A 23,135-nucleotide genomic window follows, 5' to 3' on the forward strand; every position below is an offset into this window, starting at 1 on the left:
CAAAACCAAAAAAGAATAATCCTGTTGACATCATGGGGGTTATTTTCTCAGACTTGACAAAGCTCCTCCACAAATGAAGTTATACAACTGTTTTCAGAGGCTGAATAGTACTCCTGGTGACTATAAATTTGACACAGGTGTGAAATTTGTTGGAGTTCCTGTAATGTTTTATCAAAAATTCTATGATCTCTACAGATGTCAGCCATGTTGGCAAATGGCCACCATCGTTGTTGAGGAGTTTGGGGTTGCATTATAAGTAGATTTGTTGAATACTTGTGGCTTATTTGAGAGGGTAAAACATTACAACCAAGTTGATGGAGATGCAGTGTCCAGTCATTATTCTCTCTGTAGTAAAAATGGAGAATTCTGTCAGCTCTGCTCTCTCCATTATTCTGTGATTTGAAATGGTGCAAACCCTGAGAAAGCCCACAGTCTCATCTGACTCAACAGATGGAGCCGTTACTGCAGTCTCCAGATGTGTTCTTCTCTCATGGGATACATTTCCACTGGTGAATATAAATCTCCAGGGTACATGTTGTATAAATTGCAATTTACTAGAATGTTCATATTAGATTATAAGATATTAAGGGCGATGAATATTATATTGTATCTTTATCGAGGGTTACAAATAAAGTTCCCATGGAAAATATTGAAAACCTGTATTGTGTGCTTCTTGTGAATTGGACATGAATAAAAAAGTAACTGCAGAAATGATTTTGCTGTGATAAGTTTATTGCTCTTCTTTTTTGTTGTATACAGTGATGTTTTTGGATTTTTTTTTTTACAATAATAAAGCAAGTCAGTGGCCAAGCAACATGGAAGCTTCTGTCAGACGTGATTTTTTTTTTTTTTTCCTTATGAGGGAAAGTTATTGCAACATGAACCCCACCTGATAAAAAAGGCCAGCAGATATTCTTACAACAGAGGACAGGAAGTGAAGAATATCAGCTTTGCCATATATTAAAGATGAGTATTCGTAGCCTACATGTAACTAGTTAACAAGTGCAACACTTCATAAGTAACAGGAAAAAAGCAATATTTGGTCTCAACCAAACACAGTGAGACCTGTTAACAGAGGACGTAACTGTAAATGGAAGACATGTTTTGGCCGATGCACTTCAAATAGGTTGACATTTTGGAAAGTACCGGTTTCATGTATTTGCTTTTGTGCCAATGGTTAGATGAGAAGACCGATAGGCCTACCACTGTCATATTTGTGCAGGAAGCACAATTTGTATTTTTAGGATGGCGAAGGCACGACCTGCCTTATCGCTCTATGACTGGCTAGCACTCATTGCCTTCCTTTGTTGGGTTGGTTAATTTTAGGCAAGAGGAGTGGGATTGGTTAGGGTAAGCTGCTTTCACACCACCTGATGGGGAGTCAACAGAGGGGAAGCGATGTTCAGTTCGTAGGTAGGGATATGAAGTGTTTGCCGTCCATGCGCACACGTACAGATTTTCACAGTGTTGAACTTCTGGCGGTTGCTTTGTGGCTTTGGTCGATCAAAACGCAGGCATTGCAGAACAGATAGATGACAAAATGGAGGAGCTAATAATGCTGGTGTCTGAATACCCAGACTTTACGCGCTAGCAACTTATAAGAACAACCAAAAGAAGAACTGGGCCTGGGATAACAATTCAACCAAACTTCAGATGACTGGTAAACTGTCCAAATATGTAGAACACTTTGGTAATATCAGTGATTTTCATTGTCTTGCTATGTTATAAAGCTACAAGCTAGCTTGCACTGCTAGTGTTTACCAAAGCACCTGCCTGTCACCACAGCTGTGGATCATAGCGGCAGGAGCCACTTTTCAAAACACTTTGCTATTTGGGGGAACCCTCTTGCAGGCCGGCGGTTACCACCTGGCGGTTTGAAAGCAGCTTTAGTAAGAATGTGGGTCATGCCTTTGCCATCCTAGGAAAAAAAGAAAAACATTGCGTCTGGTAAACATGAACACGGTTAGCTTAGCTTAGCTAGCTTAGCACAACAAACAGGCAAACTGCTAGCCTGACTGTAATAAGATCCACCTACCAGGGCAAATAAAGCTCACTAATTAACACGTTATATTTCATTTGTTTAATTCGTACAAAAACCAAAGTGTAAAAACAAGTTTTGATTTTCAGAGGGGTTATGTGCTGGATTCATTTAAAAGATACGTGTTAGTCAGTGAGCATTACAGGTGCTAGCTGAGATAAATTTGACTAAGAGAGAGGCTGAAAATGTTGCCGAGAACAGGGAGGTACATAGGCTTGTGGCCTACTGTTTCACAGGCAGCAGGAACTTAGCTAGCAGGCTAGGTGTTTCCCAGTTTCCAGTCTTTATGTAAGCAAAGCTAATACAGTGCCCCAGGGATGACATTTTTCTGTAGGCCAACGCAGAAGTTAGCATTGCACTGGTTCCCCCTTCAAAAAGGTCTATGGGATTTTTCCATTGGATTTTGGATTATTGCTGAAAATAAACTCTGTGACTGACAAATGATTATGGTACTTGCACGTTTTGTTCAGCAAGATAATTTTCACAAATGAACACCACTTTTGTGATCATTGAAGTCTCAATGCAATCACCAGAAGTAAAAAGCTAACGTTGGCTATAAAGAAACTACACCATGGTCACATGAGCTGACATCACCACCATAACAAGTCTGTAAAGCTCTGTTTGGCATGGTTCAGCGTGATGATCTGTAGTCTCATTTAGCCACTTGTTAGCAACCGCCTTTTTAAAAATACATAGAAGCTTAAACGTTCACGAGAGGGGTATTTACTGACATATTTTATGGCATAGAACAAAACGTCAAAGTCTCTTAGGCTTGTGTTAATCATAGACCTTATTTCAGGCATCTAACCAAAAACCCATTCAAAACCCCACTGACTTCAAGATGACGGAACCAGGAGTGCAACAGTGCTACCTCATTTGTGGGTTTTACGACTCATTCCTGGGGCACTCTATGGGCTGCAGCCAAATATTTAGTGTAGCCTATAGATATTAGAGTGGTATTGATTTTCTCATCTAACTCCCTCCTTGAACTTTTTACATGTGTTAAAAACACAAATACTGACCTAAACTAAAAACCATGAAGGTAATTTGAGTCTGAAATTCTCTCATTAGTGTAATTACTGTGTGTAAAGGCTGGCTCTGGTACACGTTTATGCTGTGTTAACATGCAATATTCACAGTAAAGATCTGAATATATTACATTTTCCTATTCACAAGTGCTAAGAATGGACATGTCCACTTCATAGGATTCTTTAAAGAAAGTGATTTAAGTAAGCATGGCTTTTCCAAGTGGTTCCTTCACTTTGTATCACATTTTAAGAGAATTGATTTACTAAGAAATGTCCATGGTCAAAATGGCAGTACTGGAGTTTTTCCGTTAAATCAAAGAGCCCCAATCTATTAGAAAGGAATGTCAGTATAAATACAGGATAAATATAAAAACACAAAATAAATAACTGTGGCCTGGGAATAGAAAGGGTGACATTTAAGTACATAAACTTTCTAATAAGAAAAAATAGCAATTAAGTTGCATTTTTCATAAATATTTTTCTCTGATTTTGCTGCTCAAGAATAACTGATGTTGACTTATGTTGGCACTTTCTATATTAAAGGGAAAATTCACTCAAAAATCTAATCTAATCTAGATTGTTTTGGTGTGAGTCGCAGAGTGTTGGAGATATCAGCCCTAGAGCTATATACCTTGTCTCTAATATTCAGTTGGAGTTCAGTAGAAGAAGAAAAAAAATAATTTCCTACATGAAACTGCTCCCAACAAGGTTTGTGGATTATTTTGAGTATCTGGGTGGGTAAGGATTTCTGGAACTGCTGTTGAGTTTTAAAATGTATTTTTTGTGGCACTTTGGACACCATAAGCTGAGTGCCATCTAGTTCCATTATATCGGAGACAAGGCGGTCATCTTTATGGCCGATATCTCTAACACTCTCCAACTCACACCAAAACAAACTAGACTGATAATACAGGCAGGGGGACAAATATGAATTTTTGAATTTGAGGTGAACTGTCCCTTTAATGTCTGTCAACAGCTTTCAGGGGAATAGCACAGTACTAACACATTGAAAAGGGGAAACTGGTATAAAAAGATTGTAATAAAAAGTTGTTGGAATTAGGCACAGGTTTTTTGCCGATTAAAATTGATAAGACCAAAGGTTTCTCAAAGACATTCATTTCTCTCCATAATGTCATTCTGTGGATAACTACGGCAAATAGTGAAAAGAAAGTTGTATAAAAAAATCCTTCAAAGAAATGACAACCATTTCTACACACGTATTCTAAGCTCAAGCAAACTGTGACAAATGTGTATGTAGCTAGAGGTGCACAGTGAGATAAGTTTGTCATATTTACATTGTTTGATAAACTGATTACATAATACACTTGATTTGTGGTTTGTGTCTTCTCCCACACCACTGACAAAATATATGCAGACGTCAACTTGTCTCTGTCAGTACAGTTAAGATATTTACAAAATGGCCATACTAAGCAACCCAATTCACCTTGTAATTCCTTTCTTTTTTTCCAGTAATACAAACATAGACTCAGAAAATATACAATGATTGTCAAAATGTGTCTTCAAGTCTAGGTGGTGTAACACTGATATTGCATAAAGTGTTGGTAGAACACTGTAATCTCGTAATCCATTATCTAGAAAATCCTTCATGTGTCCACTGTTATACTTATTTGGTAGTTGTGCACATCGTTGTCCAAAAAGGGCAAAGAACATGTCAAAAAGCACCTAGTCCTTGGATTCTGGGTATGATTACAGCATGAGAAGCTCATTTCTATGAAGTAGAGAGAATAAGTCAAAATATAATTCTGTAGTTCGACTTTTGACTTAGCCGTCAATTTTTGAAGGTAGGCTTACAGTCTACTTAATGTTACATCCCACTGATTTATGACAAGAGGCACATTCTGGCACTTGGACTGAAGCTGTTAGAAGTCAATGTTTCTTTGGTATGGTCATGGCTGATATCAGCGGTCCGTACAGCTACTTGGCGGCTGATGGCTAGCACGTTGCTTTCACCAGTGTTCCAGGTGAAGGTCCATGGCAGAGTTTAAGTTAATGTCTGTGACATCCAGGAACTCTGTGTTGAAGATGCTGGGCCCACTGGGTGGAGCAATACTGAAGGCTGTGGCCGAGCTAGGTGGCGTCAGGTCCAGCCACTCCATCGTCTCCCATGGCGTCTCGCTGAAAGTCATGCTGACCATTCCCTGCACCTCAGGGACGGTGGACACCTTGGTGCCGATGGGCGACAGAGGGGTGTCCATCAGATCTCTGTTGGTTAGAAGTTTGTCCTGTTGGGGATGGTGAGGGTGGCGGTGGTGGTTGTGGGGGCTGCCATACCCTTCGCCATCTCTGTTCCCTTCGTCTTCCTGCCCCCCGTCCTCAGTAGGCATTTTGAGAAGGGCCACCTCCCCTCCCCGGCCAACTGGACTTCCCAGCAGATTCTCCAGGTGGCTCTCAGTGATGTGATTGGCTGAGTGGTCGTAAGGGAGCTGGCTGGGGGACAGGTGTTCGTAGTGTCTGTGGAACCTCGGGATGAGGAGGCCGGGACACCCTGGGGACACAGTAATGTGAGGCACAACTTTGGTTACAGAGGCCCTCTCCCTCTCTTCTCTGGCGTTAGCTGGCATCTCTTGAAGAGAAAGAGGAGAGGAGGGAGGGTCACAGCAGGTACTGGGATCCCATACCAATGTGTGGGGCACACTGTGTTGACAGTGCACTTGGTGATTTATATGTAGCTTTTAAACCATCCTGCATATGCCTGTGCACTACTAGCTATGCTAATAATCTGTGGAATTTCACATTACCTCCACTCTCTATCAGCACATCCAGAAGTTCGTCCATCTGCTGACTTCTGGTCAGTTGCTGTAACAGTAATAAGAAAGTGATTCTTTTATTAATTGAACAATGTTTTAACAATTAAAATTCAATCCAATTATAATAAAGGATTGTATATGAAAAATATGCAAGCTTTCAAGCAGTCCACAAAGACTTGCAGAGAGTTTTGGTAATACAAACTTTTCTTGGAGACACACCAGTTTAGCTGCCAAGATAAAAACTAGCTTAAGACGAAAAGAGACACACTTTCTCTACAGACAAAATTCTATCTCCACCCATTGTATTGGGGTGGAGATGTCTCAGAGACAGAAATTTGGACATTTGTACACAAGCTAGCACACCTACAGTATACCGCTATACCCCTTTCTCTCTCTGTCATTTGGGTGAACAATGTTAGCTTTTCTAGGTTAGTTAACAAGTGTCAAACTGCTTTAGTGTCTAGTTAAACTCGTTGGTTAACTTTCGTTGCTGACAACATTACCAAAGTTGTGGTTAAAATTCCATTCATATTTTATAGATTTTGACTGTAAGAGGTTGCTCTTCACCAGGAAGCTATAACAGCTCGACCGATTCTGGATTTGAGATCTACATAAACATTGATATATAACAGTTTAAAAAAAATCCAAGAACAATATATTGGGCAGTATTTTGGAGAATAAACTTTTACCATTTGATAAGAATTCCTTAAAGGAGCTGTTTATGACATTCAGAGCATTAATATAGCCGCAAACCACAACCTGCTATTTAAAGATAAAGTGGAGTACTGGCTTTCTAAGCAGAGAACTGAGTCACACTACCTCTGTGTGTAATCCCAGTTTCTCTCTCAACGTTTCTCTGTTTGCTGTTGTGATAGACAATCCGGAAGTGTGTGTGTTAGTGCATTTGAGTCCCTATGTGTGTCTGTCAGTGCTCATATGACAGTTACTGCATATAACACTGTCCCAACCCATGGCGATGTTGCATAAGCGTAGTGCCCACCCTCTGATTCCCCCCCTGGCTCCCTCCTGGTTAACACTGTTAGCTATGTCAACACCATGGATGTATAAAGAGAACTGGATACAGTGTTGGAGGCAGGACCTTGTTCATTCTTATGAAAGTTGCTTAGTGGCGCATGAAGCCAAAAAAGCCTGATTTCCAGGATCTTCCACATTGTAGGGCCCATAACGCAAGCACACTAGAGACTTAACCTGCTGAGCTGCTAACTTCCACCAGCCGAGTGGCTACTTCCAGTTTAGCCCTCTGTTAACATGAATGGGGATAAAATGATTTAAATCGTGTAACTATTCTACACTACTTCTACACTGCTACCGGACTGAATGGATGAAATCCTGACTGTCTTTTGGGGTTCTATAGCACCATGTGACGTCCCTGGACAGTGTAATTCCACATTTGGCCACTGTGGAAAATTGACTTTAAAGCCTTGCACTGTTCCTGGGGGCTTGTTAGCACTGTTGCCATTGTTAGCACTGTTATTGTAGTAAGCACTGCTAGCTGCTGGCTCAGCCACCTCCATGTTGAGAACCATATGCAGACAACTATGGATCTTAGATATGCTCTGAATATCGTACACAGCTCCCTCAAGATTTGTAGACTTTTTCTGTGACCAAGATACATACTGAGCAGTATGTTTTACAGTTGAAAAACTTGTTAGTGCTCTCTGTTTGCGAACTATGTCAAAGAGACCCTGTTTCTAAATGACCTCAAACATATTTGACATTTCTGTACCGTTAATATTGGCTGAGTCAAGCCAATTTATCGGTTGGGCTCTAGTAGCTTCAGGTCAACTAGTAAGAATTACATCTGCCTTCAAAAAATGTTTGTATAACTAAAACAGCAATCTGCTTCAGACTTGGTAAAGGGTGGAAAGTTAGTGCAGTGAACAAAGCAAATGGATGAGTAAAAGAGATGCAATACAGGTGATGGATTGAAAGAGACAAAAAAGAGGAGACAGGAGGAAAAGTGGGATTAGAGCAACGCCGATAGGTCAATAAAATCTCTGGCCAGCCATTATCTACTGAATTTTGCATGAATTCCAGTTTACCTGCTTCACTGCATCCTCATAGCATGGGGGCTGTCTTAAGCATGATGCATCTGAATCTGAGCTACTGAAGGCAGGGGGAGGGACCTGGCACTTTAAGCCAACATGTCGAGGAGAGGGCATTACTGACATCTATATGAGACATAGGTGAAAAGTGACGTTAGCCCACCAAGTAGAATAGGGGAGCTTACCAAATGTGAGTGTACTACAGATTTTTTTTTAAAAAGCAAAAAGAACTTTTAATCAGGCCCTCGTGGTCGAATCATCTCATCACATTAAACAAAAAAGGAAAGGGTTGGCGTTGTGTTCTCGTACAGGAAAAGTCACCAACATGTGAAGGAATATGTGATGAAAACAGAGGGACTCGGAGATATGACAAGAGCGACAATGCACCTCATAACAAAAGACAATCATATGGAGTCAGAGACAGATCACAAATGAATAGAAAAGAGAAAAACGGTTACGTGAACGTGAGGTGATTCAGATGATTCAGAAGTACATGACACTGACGTGACAACATTGCAAATGCTTTTCTTATCGACATAATGTTTACCTTAGGTTGCATATTCTGGTTCTCAGACTTGGCTGAGCCACTGTGGCCACAGTCAGTTGAGTTGGGAAAGACTCCCTGAAGGGCTCTTTGGTCAGAAGGATAAGAGCAGTTCACCGCCTGGCCACCGTTCTTCTGCTGCATCTGTAGTTAGCCAAAAGTAAAATGGAACCACGTTATTATCATATCATATACATGAAGGCAACATCATATTTTCCACTGGATGATTGGTGACTTGGTTTATTGGCATTTCAACCACCTTTACACCTTACATTAAAATGTATTTTGGTAGACTGGATTGCAATAGGATAGTTGTTTACATTTAAGATGGACTGTGATCCAATCAGCCAAACCACCATGGGTGGTCAGGAATGCATTGTGACCACATTAAACACAAGTGTAAATACAACTTTTTTTCAAACCACAAACAACAACATGGGCAGACATTAGTAATTATGTGGGACTGTGCCAAACCAGCAAGGTTGCAGCTATTAGCCAGTTAGCGAGCTAGAAGAAGAAGAAGAAGAGGAACACCTATGGATATTAAAGACACTTGTGGATGGAGTCAAGACAATCGCAACTGAGCCATCTATGAAGCCAACACTGGACTGGTCCTGGACAGAGTGACTGGATCTTAATCAGATCTCAATGTGGACACTTGAAATGCGCATTAATACCAAGTGTAAATGTGATCAGGTTAAACTGATTTCAGGAAGCGCAGCAGGGAACATCTTCCACTATTCATAGGGGATGAATGTGTGGAAAGGGTTCAGAACTTCAGATTTCTTGGCATCCACATCTCCAATAACCTCACCTGGTCTGTCAATACCACGGCTGCGGTGAAAAGGGCTCAACAACGTCTGCATTTCCTGAGGCTTCTGAGAAGGGATGGTCTGAATACACAGCTGCTGGTGGTATTCTACCGTTCTGCCATTGAAAGCATACTGGTGTACTACATCACAGTCTGGCATGCTGGCTGTTCTGCGATGGACAAGAAGGCTCAGCAGAGGATAATAAAAACTGCCCAAAAAATCATCGGCTGTTCTCTCCCCTCCCTTGATGACATCGCCAGTAGCTGCTATCTCAGCAGAGCCTCAACCATCATCACAGACTGTACGCATCCTGGTCACCATCTGTTCCACCTTCTGCCCTCTGGGAGGCGCTACGGATCACTACTACCAGATTCAATCACAGCTTTTTTCCGACAGCAATACGCACCCTGAATGGACTCAATAACACACATCACACACCACTAATGCTCCTTCCGTGCAATACAAATAATTGACTCTTCTTCTCCATGTGTAATATTCTTGTTTTATTGATTGATTTTATCTATTTATTTATTTATTTATTTATGTATGATCTAAGTTTTTTTATTTATAATCTAAGTTTTTTTCAAAGTTTATTTACTTTATTAATCCCCCTGAGGGGAAATTCAACGTTTTCACTCTTGCTTGTCAATTACACACAGGTCCGAAAGACACACACATGCACAAACAGGACCTCCACAAAGTGGAGAGATGTCAGAGTGAGGGGGCTGCCCTTGGTGAGGCGCCGAGCGGTTGGGGGGGTTCGGTGCCTTGCTCAGGGGCACCTCGGCAGTGCCCAGGAGGTGAACTGGCACCTCTCCAGCCACCAGTCCACGCTCCATATTTTGGTCCAGACGGAGACTCGAGCAGGCGACCCTCCGGTTCCCAACCCAAGTCCCTAAGGACTGAGCTACTGCCGCCCCAGATATGAGATGAGATATGTGAATCTGGCACCTAACAGAGCAGCACTTTTAATTTTGTTGTATTGTTCTCAATAGAAATGACAATAAAGGCACTTTGACTTTGATCATATCTGGATACAAGACAGATTTTAATTCATGGGGAAAAGGGGGTCTTCCTCTAGCACCATCAACTGGTCAAAATGTTAATTTCTCCAATATTTTATTTACAGAGTTGAGGAGTAACTAGTTATGTGTAATTGTTACATGTTGTTACGTGTAAATTACAGTTACTAATCAAAATGTTGTCGATTACAAAGAGGTTCCATCCGAATATTCTTTTTGGTAAAAAGCTCATATATAAAATATAACATTCATTCTGTTGCTTTGAATCTTTTCACCATGCAGGAATACCTTCTTTTGGCATATTTCTGAAAAATGTAGATCAGCAAAGCTGTTGGGACAAATTTAAATGCAAAACCATCAAGGGTAGGAGGGCTTACACATAGCAGTCCCTACATCCAGACAGGCTCCATTCATCAAGAAGTATGTGCTCAAATTTTGAGTACTGTTTTTGATTGGTTCTCTTATTTGTATTTGCACCGCCTCTTATCTGCCAATCAAATCAATGCAAATTGCTCTAGGTAGCTGGCGTCTGCCATTGCCTGGCTGCAACCAGCCAACGTCGCCAAGGCAGGTGGCCATGTCATTGAACATTTGTATTTCCAACCTTGTTATTTTCTATCACTTGGTATAATATTAGATACATTGTCTGACTTCTCCACGGAACATTTAAGAGTGATACTTGTGTCCATAAATACATCATACCTGCATGTTGCGTGCTCTGTTAGTGCTCTGGGGATGGGGGTGACCGCAGCCGTCCCTCCCCAATGGAGGTGATAGCAAGTAGGGGTTGTTAGGAGATGAAGGCTGGGGGCTGCTGGAAGGCTTTCCGATGGGGGAGTCTTGTGGTGAGCACTGTGGACTGAGGAAAGTGGACATTGTGGAGGGGCTGCCAGAGGAAGTGTCCATACACTGTGGCCCACCGGGGCCCCCCATGTTTGAGAGGGGGTTGTTGCAGTGTCCAATATCCTCCATGCAGCTGCCAGGAGAGCTCTTCAGCTGTTTGGGAGAGGACAGAGGGCAGCTGGAGGACAAGGACATGGGTTCCTGCTTGATAGTCACCCCAAAGAAGTGCTGGCCCATCATGGCTGGAGTCTGCTGGTGGTGCATGGAGGGGTGAGATGGAGGAGGGGCGGTGTCCTGTGTTGCTCCATAGCAGCGTTTCCTTTTGTGGAGCTGCATCCTTAGCTCTTCAACCTAGCAGGAACGGTGACAAAGGTGAATGTGTCAGTCGATATTTAAATATATGTATTTTGATAATTAAGGTTATTGTAGATTGGTACAGTGCCGTCTACTCACCTGTCTCTGCTCCTGGTGCAGCTTCCATGTCAGCTCCTCAATCACCTTCTGCTTTTCCACCAGCATCTTATCTTTTTCAGCATCCACTCCATCCATACCTCCACCCTCCCCCACCCTTGGTCCTCCCCCTCCCAGGCCGTCCTCCATGCTGAGTTGGGCTGGAGACGGCTGGAGGGCAAATTGTGTTGGCGAGGACATGGGCACGTCACTGAAGCTGTCAGGAAGAGAGCCGCTGAGGGACAGCTCTGAGGAGGCCGGAGAGATGGGAGGGGTGGAGGAGGTGCTGGGGTAAGGGTAGTAGCCTCCCTGGGAGAGGGCGCTGGAGGAGGATGGGGACTGGTAGGAGGACAAGGATCCTGTGGGTGTGACGGGGAAGGTCACTGTGGTGATGTCAGAGGAGCCCGAGGGCGAGGAGCTGGTGTTGGAGTCCTTGAAGGGTCGTAGTCGCTCGATGAGGGCCGTCTTGGTGCCGGAGACGGGCATGCCTCGAATACGCAGGTGCTGCCTGAGCTCTGAAACCTTACATAGCACAGAAAGAGGCATGTCAACATCAACAAGTCAACAAGTCCCGTAGGCTCTTTTTTGAAAACTTAACGTCACTTTGTAACACCTACTTTAAGGTCATCCAGATTAGCTGGCAGGGGCCCAGGTTTGACCGGGGAGATGTTACTTTGGTTGGCATACGTGTTCTTGACCGGGGACGACGAATTACTGTTGGCTTGGCTGGATGGAGCACTGGAGCTACAAGCTGATAGCTGCTCACTGGCTCCTCTGAAATGGCAAAATATTAGTAGATTAGTTGTAGTGAAGTAAAAATAGCAACAGTAACCGCTTTTTAATAAGGCACCCTTTATAAATGTTGTAACAAATGGTATTAATGGTTAATAAGTCTTCTGCTAAAGCTTTATTGATCAGCTAGCCTTGAATTTGAAGTTACTATGTTGCTGATTGTTAAATGTAGCTGATTGCCCTCATGACCCTTTATTAATGACCTATTTATAATGGAGTGTGTCTAATTGTCTAATAAGCCATTAAGTATACAGGTTTAAAAACTAGTATTCAGATATATCAGATTTACTGTGTGACTCACTTTTGGGTTTGGGTCGGTGGGTGAGGCTGGTAGCTGAAAGCGGGCTGCCGCTGCTGGGCCTGAGTCTGTTGGGTGTGTGCGTGCTGCTGCGACTGCTGCGACTGTGAATGTGTGTGAGCGTGCTTCTGCTGGCTGAGGATCTGCAGCTGCAGGAAGAGCTGCTGCTGCTGGAGGAGTCGGGCGTAAGCTGAGTCCATGGGTGGTGGGGACTTCTCAGCCTTCTGGTCCGGAGGAATGTACTGATGGTACTTGAGCTTCTTCACCTTTGGCTTCACATCTTTGGGCTTCTTGTGTCGGTTCTTGTCTGACGTCTTGGACTGCTCAGAGAAAGGAGGGTGAGATAGTATGATGGTCTTAACTGGGCATTTGAAAATAAAAAGTTTTAAGTCAACAAGAGTAACTTAATTAAGAAGTAAAGTTATGATGAATGTAAATTCTTTAAATGTTGCTGACCTTGACGATAGCAGGAACAGGTATTGGGGGAGTAGCCTGGCTGTTGTTGGCACCAGACAACCCTTCATCCTGGCTTTGATCAGGTGGGTCTCGGGTTGCGCCTCCCTGTTCACAAATAAAAACACTATATGTAGTCCTTTTTGAGTGGGTTTACTCAGAGTCACTCTAACACACCAGCTTCCCAAACATACATTTATATGTTGATTATGTTTATGTACTGGACTTCTGGCACTTGTGGTTCTGGGCATGTTTCACTATTCATTTATTTATTTATTTATTCATTTATTGCATTTTATAGATTAAACAGTCCATTGGCTTATTGGAAAGCAAGACTACAGCCTCACTATAGTGTCAGCTGTGTGAAGCTCCACTTGGTCACTACTTGGATGTGGCCAGCTTGTTCTCAACCACTGGTTTGTGGTCTCCAATTTTGAAGGCTCTAGATCAGCATTTTAATGTAGCCATTTTGGATATTTGGAACCAGAAGTGACCATTGTCGAGAGTGTGGTTCTGACTAAGACGCCGAGCACACTATCAGCAGACAGCCACTCATAGCGGCAACAGGCCTGACTAAAATTTAAACAAGTAAGCTATTTAAAAATTCACCCCCTGTATAGCTGAAAGGAATGTTGAAATTAGCTTTCGACATCAAAACCATTTTTTTGTATCAGGCTATAAACATGTCAGTTTCAGCTCTAAAATTGGACATGTTCATATGGGGGACTATGGGGATTAAATGACTTCTGGAGCCAGCCTCAAGTGGCCATTTGAGGAACTGTAGTTTCTGGCACTCCCACATTGGCTTCATATTTCAACCCCACAGGTTGCCGCTTGGTCACAGCAGTGCTTTCCACAAAATGCTATCATCAGCATGCTAACATGCTCACAGTGACAATGCCAACATGCTCTTGTTTAACAAACAGTGGTGATCACTGACTCTGGGGGCTCCAGGCAAAGAAGACTGACATTTACACCTAACGTTGTATGTATGGTAGTTGCGGGGAGTTCGCTGACTGTCCTAACTAACAGTATCCAGCTGTGTTATGGCATGTGCCTTTATGGGAGGTTCACAGGGCTTTATCGCTGCAAAATGTGCCAATGTAAGTGGCCATCACGGTCCCCTTTTCCCCACATTTTTTTGGGGGTCCCAAAACATTAGTGTGGATTGTCTCTCTGGATGGTGTCCCCTGTTAAGATGTAAATGTTTACCTTTTTAATGCTTATTTTAGTTAATGTACTAATTAGCACCAAACACTAAGTATGATGGGAATGCCTTTAATTACTCTTCATCCTTAATTTGGTAAACTGTTAAGTATTGGTTGTCAGTTGAAAGGGATCATACAATGGCTTGATGGATAAACCCTCAAAAACACACCAATCAGCTCACAGTATATGGTAAAAGTAAATTAAAGTAGGTAGTTGTTGTCCTTTTATTATATTTTTACTCTGATTACATTGTTTTCTCTGATTGTACAATTTTAGTCAGTTTTTCCCTGCAGTAACTTCTCCTTTAAAGTTGAACTGAGGACTGCTTTCAAGACAGTTGGTTTGTAATCCAAATGGAATAATTACACCCAAAAATGCACATAGATTGATGTTTCATTTGTGAAAGTGTTCCACAAAGCTCTCAACAATAATTTCCAGTTGCTGATTCAGAGCCGATGATTCAGTTGGAGCATTTCATAGACAGAAGTCTGACCGATATAAACAGTCATGTTCTGGCATGAATTTCAATCAAGTGACCGTTGCTGGTGCGACCGTTGGAATGAGGTCACCGTGAGTGAAAGGTAAGCAGCCAGGAAATAAAGGCAGCTGTGCAGGCAGGATGGAATGTGTCACCTGCCTAGTGCAACTCAGTCCAACACTCGGTGGAAAACAGGAGGCTGAGGAGGGTGGTGCAGTTCACTCTGACACCACAAGAGGGAAGGAGAAGCAAAGCAGTGGCAACAGCTGTGAGAGGCGCAACAATGTCAGAGTGAAGAGCATACGGAGGAAAACAGAGCAGAGATGGAGGGAATTCAGGCATCTTTGACCTCAGTGCTGTCAAGAGACAGATGAGTCGTACCTGTCGTGGGCTGGTGAGGGCAGGTGAAGAGGAGGAGGAGGGCGTACTGCCAACAGCCTCCGATGAAGGGCAGGCTGAGCCCTGTGACTCATCACTGTGGTGCTGCTCTGGAGACAGACTCTCACTGCTGCTGTCCTCCTCAAATGCATAAGAATCCTCCTGCTTGGGGAACTTACCGTGGTTTACTGTAAGAAAAGCAAAGAGGGAGAAGGAAGGGTCAATATGCATTACTTTAAGAGTACTGAGAAAATTAAAAGATATAACAGTCTGCTTTTACGTGATACTTTGATCCTTATTTTAGTTGTTTATTGATGATGATAACACTGAGATCCTGCTGAGATCTGTGAACACAGCATCGTTGCAAAAAAGGAGCCAGAAACATGAGCAGTCAGAGGATCGGGCAGGTTGTGAAAAAGCCAGGAGTTTACCTAGATTGTCTTAAGCAATTTATTTAGAGGTAAAGCTGAAGGTGTGCGCATCCAAAATTTCCAAATAATCCCTCAGTGCACAGGAAAACTAAGTGCACACATCTATGGCAAGCACAGTGGGCCTTTAATCCTGAATTAAATGCTCTGATATTTTCTTACAACGAGTGATGTGCGCTACACAAATACAAACATTTTCTGCTTATGTAAAAACACTTTAAAGAGATTTCTGTGTTTCTGTTTGTGTCTTCTCCCTGGTTTGAAGTCAGGAAAAGGTGATGTCTTGACTTCTGTGCACCAATCAGATTTTGTTTTTGTTTCTTTTCTCAATCAAAATGTGTTAACAGATCTGGGGTTGTTTGCTTATGTTGCCGAGCCGGCTCTGCTAATTTGCAGTCAGTAGTGATTAACAGGACTGATCCTGTGTTTGCACTGACCTGTTTGTGGGCAGCTCGGATGCACATTGCAAAGCGCAGCACGTTCCCTATGTGACCAGCGGTATTCACACACTGCCTGTCTGTCACTGACACCTAGTACGACACTCAGCCCGGAGGTGTTACGCTGCGTGGGTGAGAGACTGACACTGCCTCTTCACATCCACCACACTCCTGATTGGCTTGGCTGATAGTGAGCAACGCTTTAATTGGATGAGCTAAGAGCGGCTATCTAACAGAGCTTACGGGACAGAGCCAGGGGTAGAGGTTGGTGTGTGTGTGTATGTCAGTGTTTGTGTGTGCACAGAGAGGTATAAGATTCTCTTTTTGTATCCAAACATGTGACAGGCAGGAACAGACCCTGGTTTCAATCAAAGCACCAGGCCCATTCTGTGCAACTCAATGACCTCGCAACACACACACACACACACACACACACACACACACACACACACACACACAGCTTAGTGCACAGCATTGTCTTAAATGCCATTTCCTCCCACCTGTTCATGTTTAACTCATTCACTCTCCACAGTCACAAACACCAACACACACTCTGAAGGGGTCATGTGTGAATTAGCTCATCTCAGTACGTGCCCTCTCTGCTACATGTGCTCCAGTACATGCTGTTTCCATGAGTCTTTAAGACAATTTGATGTCAGTGGGAGATTGAGATGGCAGAATTGCAGGAAATCTGCGAGCCGTGTACACTTCCGCTTTTCAAGTGGCTGATTTAGAAGTTACGGCGGGTCACATAGTTTCAAAAATTACCGGACAGAGGTTGAAACAATCGTTGGGAGTGTTGTGTCAGGGGATATAGAGCTTTAAGGTGAGGGGTTAATGCTGTAGGCGAGGGGAACGCAACAGCCTGGTCCTGTCACAGAGCTTTGTAGGTGACTGGAGCCATCGAGGCCCGTTAAAGCACAGACAAAAGCAGGGAGGAGGGGTGGGGGGGTACAAACATACACACAGGTACGCCCACACAAGGATGCACTCGAACTCAAACACACACATCGCCACTTCGGAAGAAAATGGGTGGACCCAAATACAGCTGCTGTTCATCTCAATAAACGGCGCTCCCCTCCTCTTGCAGAGGTAGTGTAAACCAGCTGACTGCAGGCCACCGTTTCTTTTACGCAACATGTTTACTGGAAGTTCAAGGGGGCAAACATAAAATCTCTAAAACATCAGAGTCTAAAAAACACTAGTCGCACTGCCAAGAATGATATAGAGACAGTGAGCAACATGTTGAGGATTAGAAGGCAAACAGTCAGAGGTCTGAGCGGCGCAGTGGGACAGCTCAGGCCCGATGCTTTGCACGGTGCTAAATCAATGAAGTGTCTAAGCATGCATGTTGTGCACTTGCTTAAATCAAAGACTGGAGGAGGCTGCCCGTACACTTCAGTCCACAATATACATTTGTAAACGCACCTCATATAAAAGGAAACAAGCCTTTTCCTCAACATTCTTGGAAACCCAGGCTGGATCAAGAGTTTTTCTGAAATGTTCTAAAATATGTAAATAACATTCTTTGTGCACGAAATACAAATAAATACTTTTTCCTGCCAAGAAATTTGGATCACATTAAGGAGGAAAAACAGGAAACAGGTACTGAAAGAGCAGACCTGTCCCCAGAAGAAAATGTTGGCACTGTACGTTTCTACAAACCACGTACGTGTTGCACTTGTACGTTTCATACGTATGGCCTAATGCAGATCACATGTATATGAGCTGACTTTCTCAGGAACAGGAAGAAGGGATGATGTGACGATACGTATAGTGCCAACATTTATTCTGGAGATTGGGTTCAGTGGGAGTCCAGTAGAGTGTAAAGGTGAGGAGGTCAACACTTGTGAATTACTTTAATTCTGAGTAAAAAATTAATTTGTCTACATTTGGTGGTACGACTTTTTAAAAGTCACCCGTTACAAAGGCTTTATAAGTCATTTCTTTTTCAACCACACAGACAAAGTTTTAGCCTGTAACTTTAGATTTAGATGAAAGGCTTCCTAACATTAAGTGTCCGTAAGGAACTAATTATTTCTTTGGATTTAGGGGCCACTGTTGGTCAGATGTATTGTGTACAGGCTAAATGCAATGTCCAGTTCATGCTACTGTCACAAACCTGTTTGTGGGGGATGAACATAATGTTCATAGAAGATCTGCAATAAACACTCTACTTTTAGTGGGTGCTTGTTTGACAAAATGGTGTGACTGTGTGTTCTGTTTAGTAAAGGACCTGAACAAACACACACACACACACACAGTCAGTAGTGAAGCGTGCTCTCCTGTTCAGGGAGACTAGTGGATGCCACTACCAAACACACAACGTGGAGTCAGGCAGGTTGAGATGCAGCAAGTGTTAATGTGTGTTGAGCATCTCTCTGCTGATACCTGTCATTGTGATGGCAGAGTCTAGGGGAATGATATTCTTTTGGACCAGCTCCAGGGGCCCCGGCCTGAGAGCCAGCTTCTCATTCAGGTCCTCGGCGAGCCGTGCTCGCTTCAGCCTCATCTGGGCCTCTAGAGAGGAGCCGTCTGAGGCTGGGTCTGCACAACACACAGCAGGACCACACCATCAACAACATGGGACACACCTGGGAAATACTGCTTATACACGACTCTAACTAAGTACACTTGATCAAGATCGGTACTGAAGTATTTTAGATACTTGTACTTTGAGTTCATTTTTGTGCAATGTTATTCCTTTGATTCATCACAACTCATTTTAACTCCATTTATTGATAACTGTACTGTAGCTACTGCTATTATATTATTTTTAAAATAAGTATTTTGACCATACAAGTACAATACTCTAAATTAAATTGCCAAACAGTGTATTAAGTATTTAAAATAGTTCAAATTAACTTCACCTCAACTAGATACAACAATTAAATGCTGCTTACACAGTCAGTGATAGTAATCTGCCAATATAATATAGGCTATAGAATAACATAAGACTGACAGGGAGAGTCCTGTGGCATAATGAGTTACTTTTAATACTTTTAGGACTGCCATAGGGCCTGAGTGGTATCACAGTATTACAGTATACCAGTGTATTTAGAAATCCCAACAGTATGATTTTCAGTACTGTCAAAACTCCTGTAATTAAACTGATAGAGTTGCTGTTTTGAGGTGATGTATTATAGTGTACAGTGCACGCCACCAGAGGTCAGTCTCTACTGCTGGAAAAGGCAGCTGAGCTGAGAAAGATGGCAACTGTGAGTGATGGGGATAACGTCACAGGAAAAGTAAAAGGTAGAGAGAGAGACTAAAAGAGACAGAAACAGCGCGTAGAGCCAGCATATTTTCACATCTAACTCAGCGAATTAAGGCTTTACTTCGACCAAACCAGAACTAGAGATTTTTGGAACACTGACCAACCAAGACAGTTTGCTAGTTCCTGCAGTTCATGCTCACAAACCAGCCTGCTTTTTGTTGCCTATCTGATCGTGTTTCGTTCATCTGCTGTCTCTCTGCTGCCTCCCTTTAAAGATGAGCCTACGTGGTGGTTGTGTTTTCACAAAGCCCTTTTAGGACTGTCCCCTGCTGCACAGCCTGTTACAATAAACACTCATTGGTATACTTAAAAGTTAGAAGTTGAACAAATGACTACAAATTATATATTTAAATTTTCTACATTTAAACTGTAATTCAAATTTCAAATTCATACATGATAGATTCACATAGAGCATAATGTAGTCTCTCTCTTGAAGACATTTATACATTAAAGCTGCTGATGTTTTAAAGACATATTTTCATGCATTAGTTTTTGTTTTATCCTATTTTGTCGCCTATTGTCTTCTACAATTACCAAGTTTCCTTGAAAAATCAATAGGGCTATCAATATCTAGATGCTAAATTCACAGTGTCTTTCTGTTAAATAGTATTTTTTGTCTTTTCATGTCATTTTTTACATTCCATCACTATCATCATACTATAATTCATCTATGTATTTTAACCCTGTTGTATTCAGCTATCATTTCCTCAACAAACACTTTGCACATGACCTTCCTAAACCTTCAATAATCAATATTTCTTTTCTAATATCTACTCAGCTGCTCCACTCCCTGCACAGCCAGATACTTTGAGTACTAGAAAAATAAATGGAGTGGCTGTAATTAAAGGGCTGCAGCGGGTGAGATTTTCAATCTTCCACAATCTCTCTCTGTTAAACCCAGTATAAATAATCTAACCTGGCCTGGCCCACAGTCTATCCACAGCACTCGCAGGACTGATTACCCAGCAGAGAGGAGAGCACACCGGATCACGGCGATTATCCGAGCGCAACAAAGAGCACCAGCACTTATTTGGTCAAATGTAATTTTAGTGGGATATTTCTGAGTGATGACACAGGATACAGTGCCAAAATCAAAGGAATGATATTAACCTTTGTGCTTGAACCACTCAGGTAGAGTGATGCTGTCTGATGAAAAATGGATCTGAAATGTAATGCTTCATAAGAAACTTTAAAAAGGACACAAAAAGGACTTAACAAGGACACAAGTATGTAATTAAAGGCTGAATGGATGGATACAACACAGAGGGAAGGAATTTTTGTGTGAGAGGTAAAAATGATAGAAAAATGAAGGAAAATAAAATAGACTTCAAAATGAGTGAGCATAAAAATTAAAATACAATGGAGGAATTAAGAAAGAATGAAAAGATAAACACATTTAAAGAAACTAAGCAAGAAAGAAAAAGTCTAAAGTTGAAATAAAAAGAAGGTATGAAGGACGAAAAACAGACAGAAAGTAAGAAAAATTTAAATGAGGAAGAAAGCAGTAAGGAAGAAAAGCAGAAAGAAAGACACAAAGAAAGAAATACACAAAGACAGAAAAGCTGGAATAAAAACAAACAAATTAAGTTGGAATAAAAAGAAAGAAAGAAAAAATAAAGAAACAAAGAATCCAACAAAAGTTTGAATTGAAAGAAAGAAAGAAAGAAAGAAAGAAAGAAATTAAAGTTGAAATATAAACGAAGGGATGAATAAAATAAAGAATGAATTGGAAGTTGAAATGAAGGTTGACGTAAGAATGGGGAGAGCAAGGTAAGGGAGTAAAAGAAGAGAATACCATGTGGGTAGAGATTCCCAAAGAAAGAATTAGTATAAAATATAAAAGAGAAAAAAGGGAAACAAGGGAAGGAAAAGGGAATGATAGGAATGAAAGGAAGAGGGTGTAAATGAAGGAGGGATAAAGGGATGTAACAGGGCAGTGAAGGACAGAATGTCACACAGATGGAGGGCAGTGGGTAAAGCAGATGATCCAGTGAGGAAGGACCAGCTGCCAGTCCGTGGTCACGTTGGCGAACAATCACTGTCCACCAGCAGGATGACATCATCATCTGTTTATAAGTCAGCTGCCCACCGAGTCGGCCCCGCTGTCTTACACTCTCCCACCTCACCTGTCACTGACTGTTCTGATTTAAGACCTGATTTGACATCACAGGGACACACGGAGCTTTAAGTGTGTTTAAACTGTGTAACCAAACTGCCTAAAAATGCCTCCGACTGTGGCTGCACGGGCCCACACGGGCATACTGTAACATGATCGTGTGAGTCTGAAGCTGGCTTACAGACTTTTAAACATTCTGCAGCAGTATTAAAACATACGACGCACTTTAAACCTATTGCAATACGTGTACCTGCTGACCGTATCTGCCAAATGTAAACACTACACTAAGAGGTAAGACGTATGGTGCATTAGGAGGAATAATTCCCTTTGTGTTTCCATCCACTGAGGCTTAAAGCACCACTGCTGTGGGAGTGGAAATGTGTGTTTTTGTGCAGGAAAAAAAGCACAGTAAACCTGCAGGTACAGTCCTATTATCTTTATGAGGAAATATTAGATTGTATGTGTGTGTGTGTGTGTGTGTGTGTGTGTATTCAGACCCGTGGCCAGCAGGCAGACAGTGCACCCCTATGCAGGCCACACGCCAGTCAGGCTTGAGAGGCTGGGGCGGATTCTCCAATAGCCTAATAAACACCAGATGTTCCTTGGGTAATATATACACAGACCCTGTGCCGTGTCCATCTCCCCAGCAGGAATAACACAGCCAGCATCTGAAGGATCACATCCACAGCAGCGTGGAGCAGGAGGAGGATGCTGTGACGCCCTGAGAAATGTCTTACTTTTGGATATAAAGAGCTGGAAGGACAAATGACGCTGCTGCTTTCGAGAGTGATAACACATCTAGTGTGTGGGTGTGAGAAAGTGTGTACTAACAAATACAAGTCTTTGCAACCCTCTTCCATGTGCGCCACTGCCTGCAATCAAGAGATAAACAGCCAATTGAAATGTCTTTTTTAAAAAAGCGCCTGCAGCCCTGCTGGCCAATTGTGTTTCTCCTTGCTGCCTTATCTGTGACAGACTCCTAAAAACTGATAGGGCCTCGCAGGGCCTCTGGATTCCGTTCCCCCGCACACTTACCAGCAGTTTATCTGGAGGCTGGAGCCTCTGTGAAATGGCAAACGGTGCCAGAGATATCATTCAACAAATCCCTGGCCTGCAGTCCAAGTCCCCCAGTCCCCTGTTGCTCCAAAAAAGCTACACAGTGCACACTGGCATCACTCACTGCTCCTGTGTTTGCCAAGACGACGTTGTTGCTTTAAAGTATAAGGAATTGATAAGATCTTAGTTTATAAGTGGCTGTGTGCTGTGTAATGTCCCATGCTAAACACATCTTTGGTTTCTAATGAATATTTGAAATTGACATTTTTTGAATGCCAGCAAAAATATCTGTGCTTGACATTTGTGGCATGTAGTATGTTGGCAACATGACAGTGCTGCCATGACTTAAAGAACATGAGGTTATAAATCGTAGCAGTAAGGATTTAAGAGTACACTCAGGTCTACTTGTTCTCATCAGCTCATGCTCCATGTTGTTGATTTTGGGCGTGCCTCTCTACAGGCGCCGCGCTGTAAACAGGTACCGACGATGTAAATCTGTTTCCTTTGAGGTCCAGAGCCTCTTCCAGCACAAGAGCATTCCTCGGCGGTCACTCACCGACCTGTCTGCCTACTCGCTGGCTGCAGGCACTATCTGCCTGTCTGTCTGTCTGGTGCATATATTCACCTGCTTCCTCTAAGTCC

General features: G+C 42.5%; 1 protein-coding gene across 7 annotated transcripts in view; it reads right to left on the reverse strand.

Moving 5' to 3' along the window:
• Positions 1-120: 120 nt before the first annotated feature.
• Positions 121-23,135, reverse strand: part of myocd (myocardin) — a 149,487-nt gene continuing 126,472 nt past the window's right edge. For 4 of the 7 annotated variants that reach the window (XM_050060734.1, XM_050060731.1, XM_050060736.1 and 1 more), the window contains 10 exons: positions 15,183-15,367; positions 13,118-13,222; positions 12,665-12,981; positions 12,189-12,345; positions 11,575-12,093; positions 10,981-11,472; positions 8,448-8,588; positions 7,898-8,026; positions 5,826-5,883; positions 121-5,650 (listed from right to left, as the gene is read on the reverse strand). In XM_050060734.1, the coding sequence (XP_049916691.1) occupies positions 5,034-5,650; positions 5,826-5,883; positions 7,898-8,026; positions 8,448-8,588; positions 10,981-11,472; positions 11,575-12,093; positions 12,189-12,345; positions 12,665-12,981; positions 13,118-13,222; positions 15,183-15,367 (2,720 nt within the window). In that variant the 3' untranslated portion in view covers positions 121-5,033. Of the gene's footprint in view, positions 5,651-5,825; positions 5,884-7,897; positions 8,027-8,447; positions 8,589-10,980; positions 11,473-11,574; positions 12,094-12,188; positions 12,346-12,664; positions 12,982-13,117; positions 13,223-15,182; positions 15,368-18,435; positions 18,592-23,135 lie in introns of all 7 variants that reach the window. The other 3 variants (XM_050060729.1, XM_050060730.1, XM_050060733.1) reach the window with 3 other exon arrangements.

Source organism: Epinephelus moara, chromosome 13 (genome assembly GCF_006386435.1).
Source record: "Epinephelus moara isolate mb chromosome 13, YSFRI_EMoa_1.0, whole genome shotgun sequence".
Classification (NCBI taxonomy): domain Eukaryota; kingdom Metazoa; phylum Chordata; class Actinopteri; order Perciformes; family Serranidae; genus Epinephelus; species Epinephelus moara.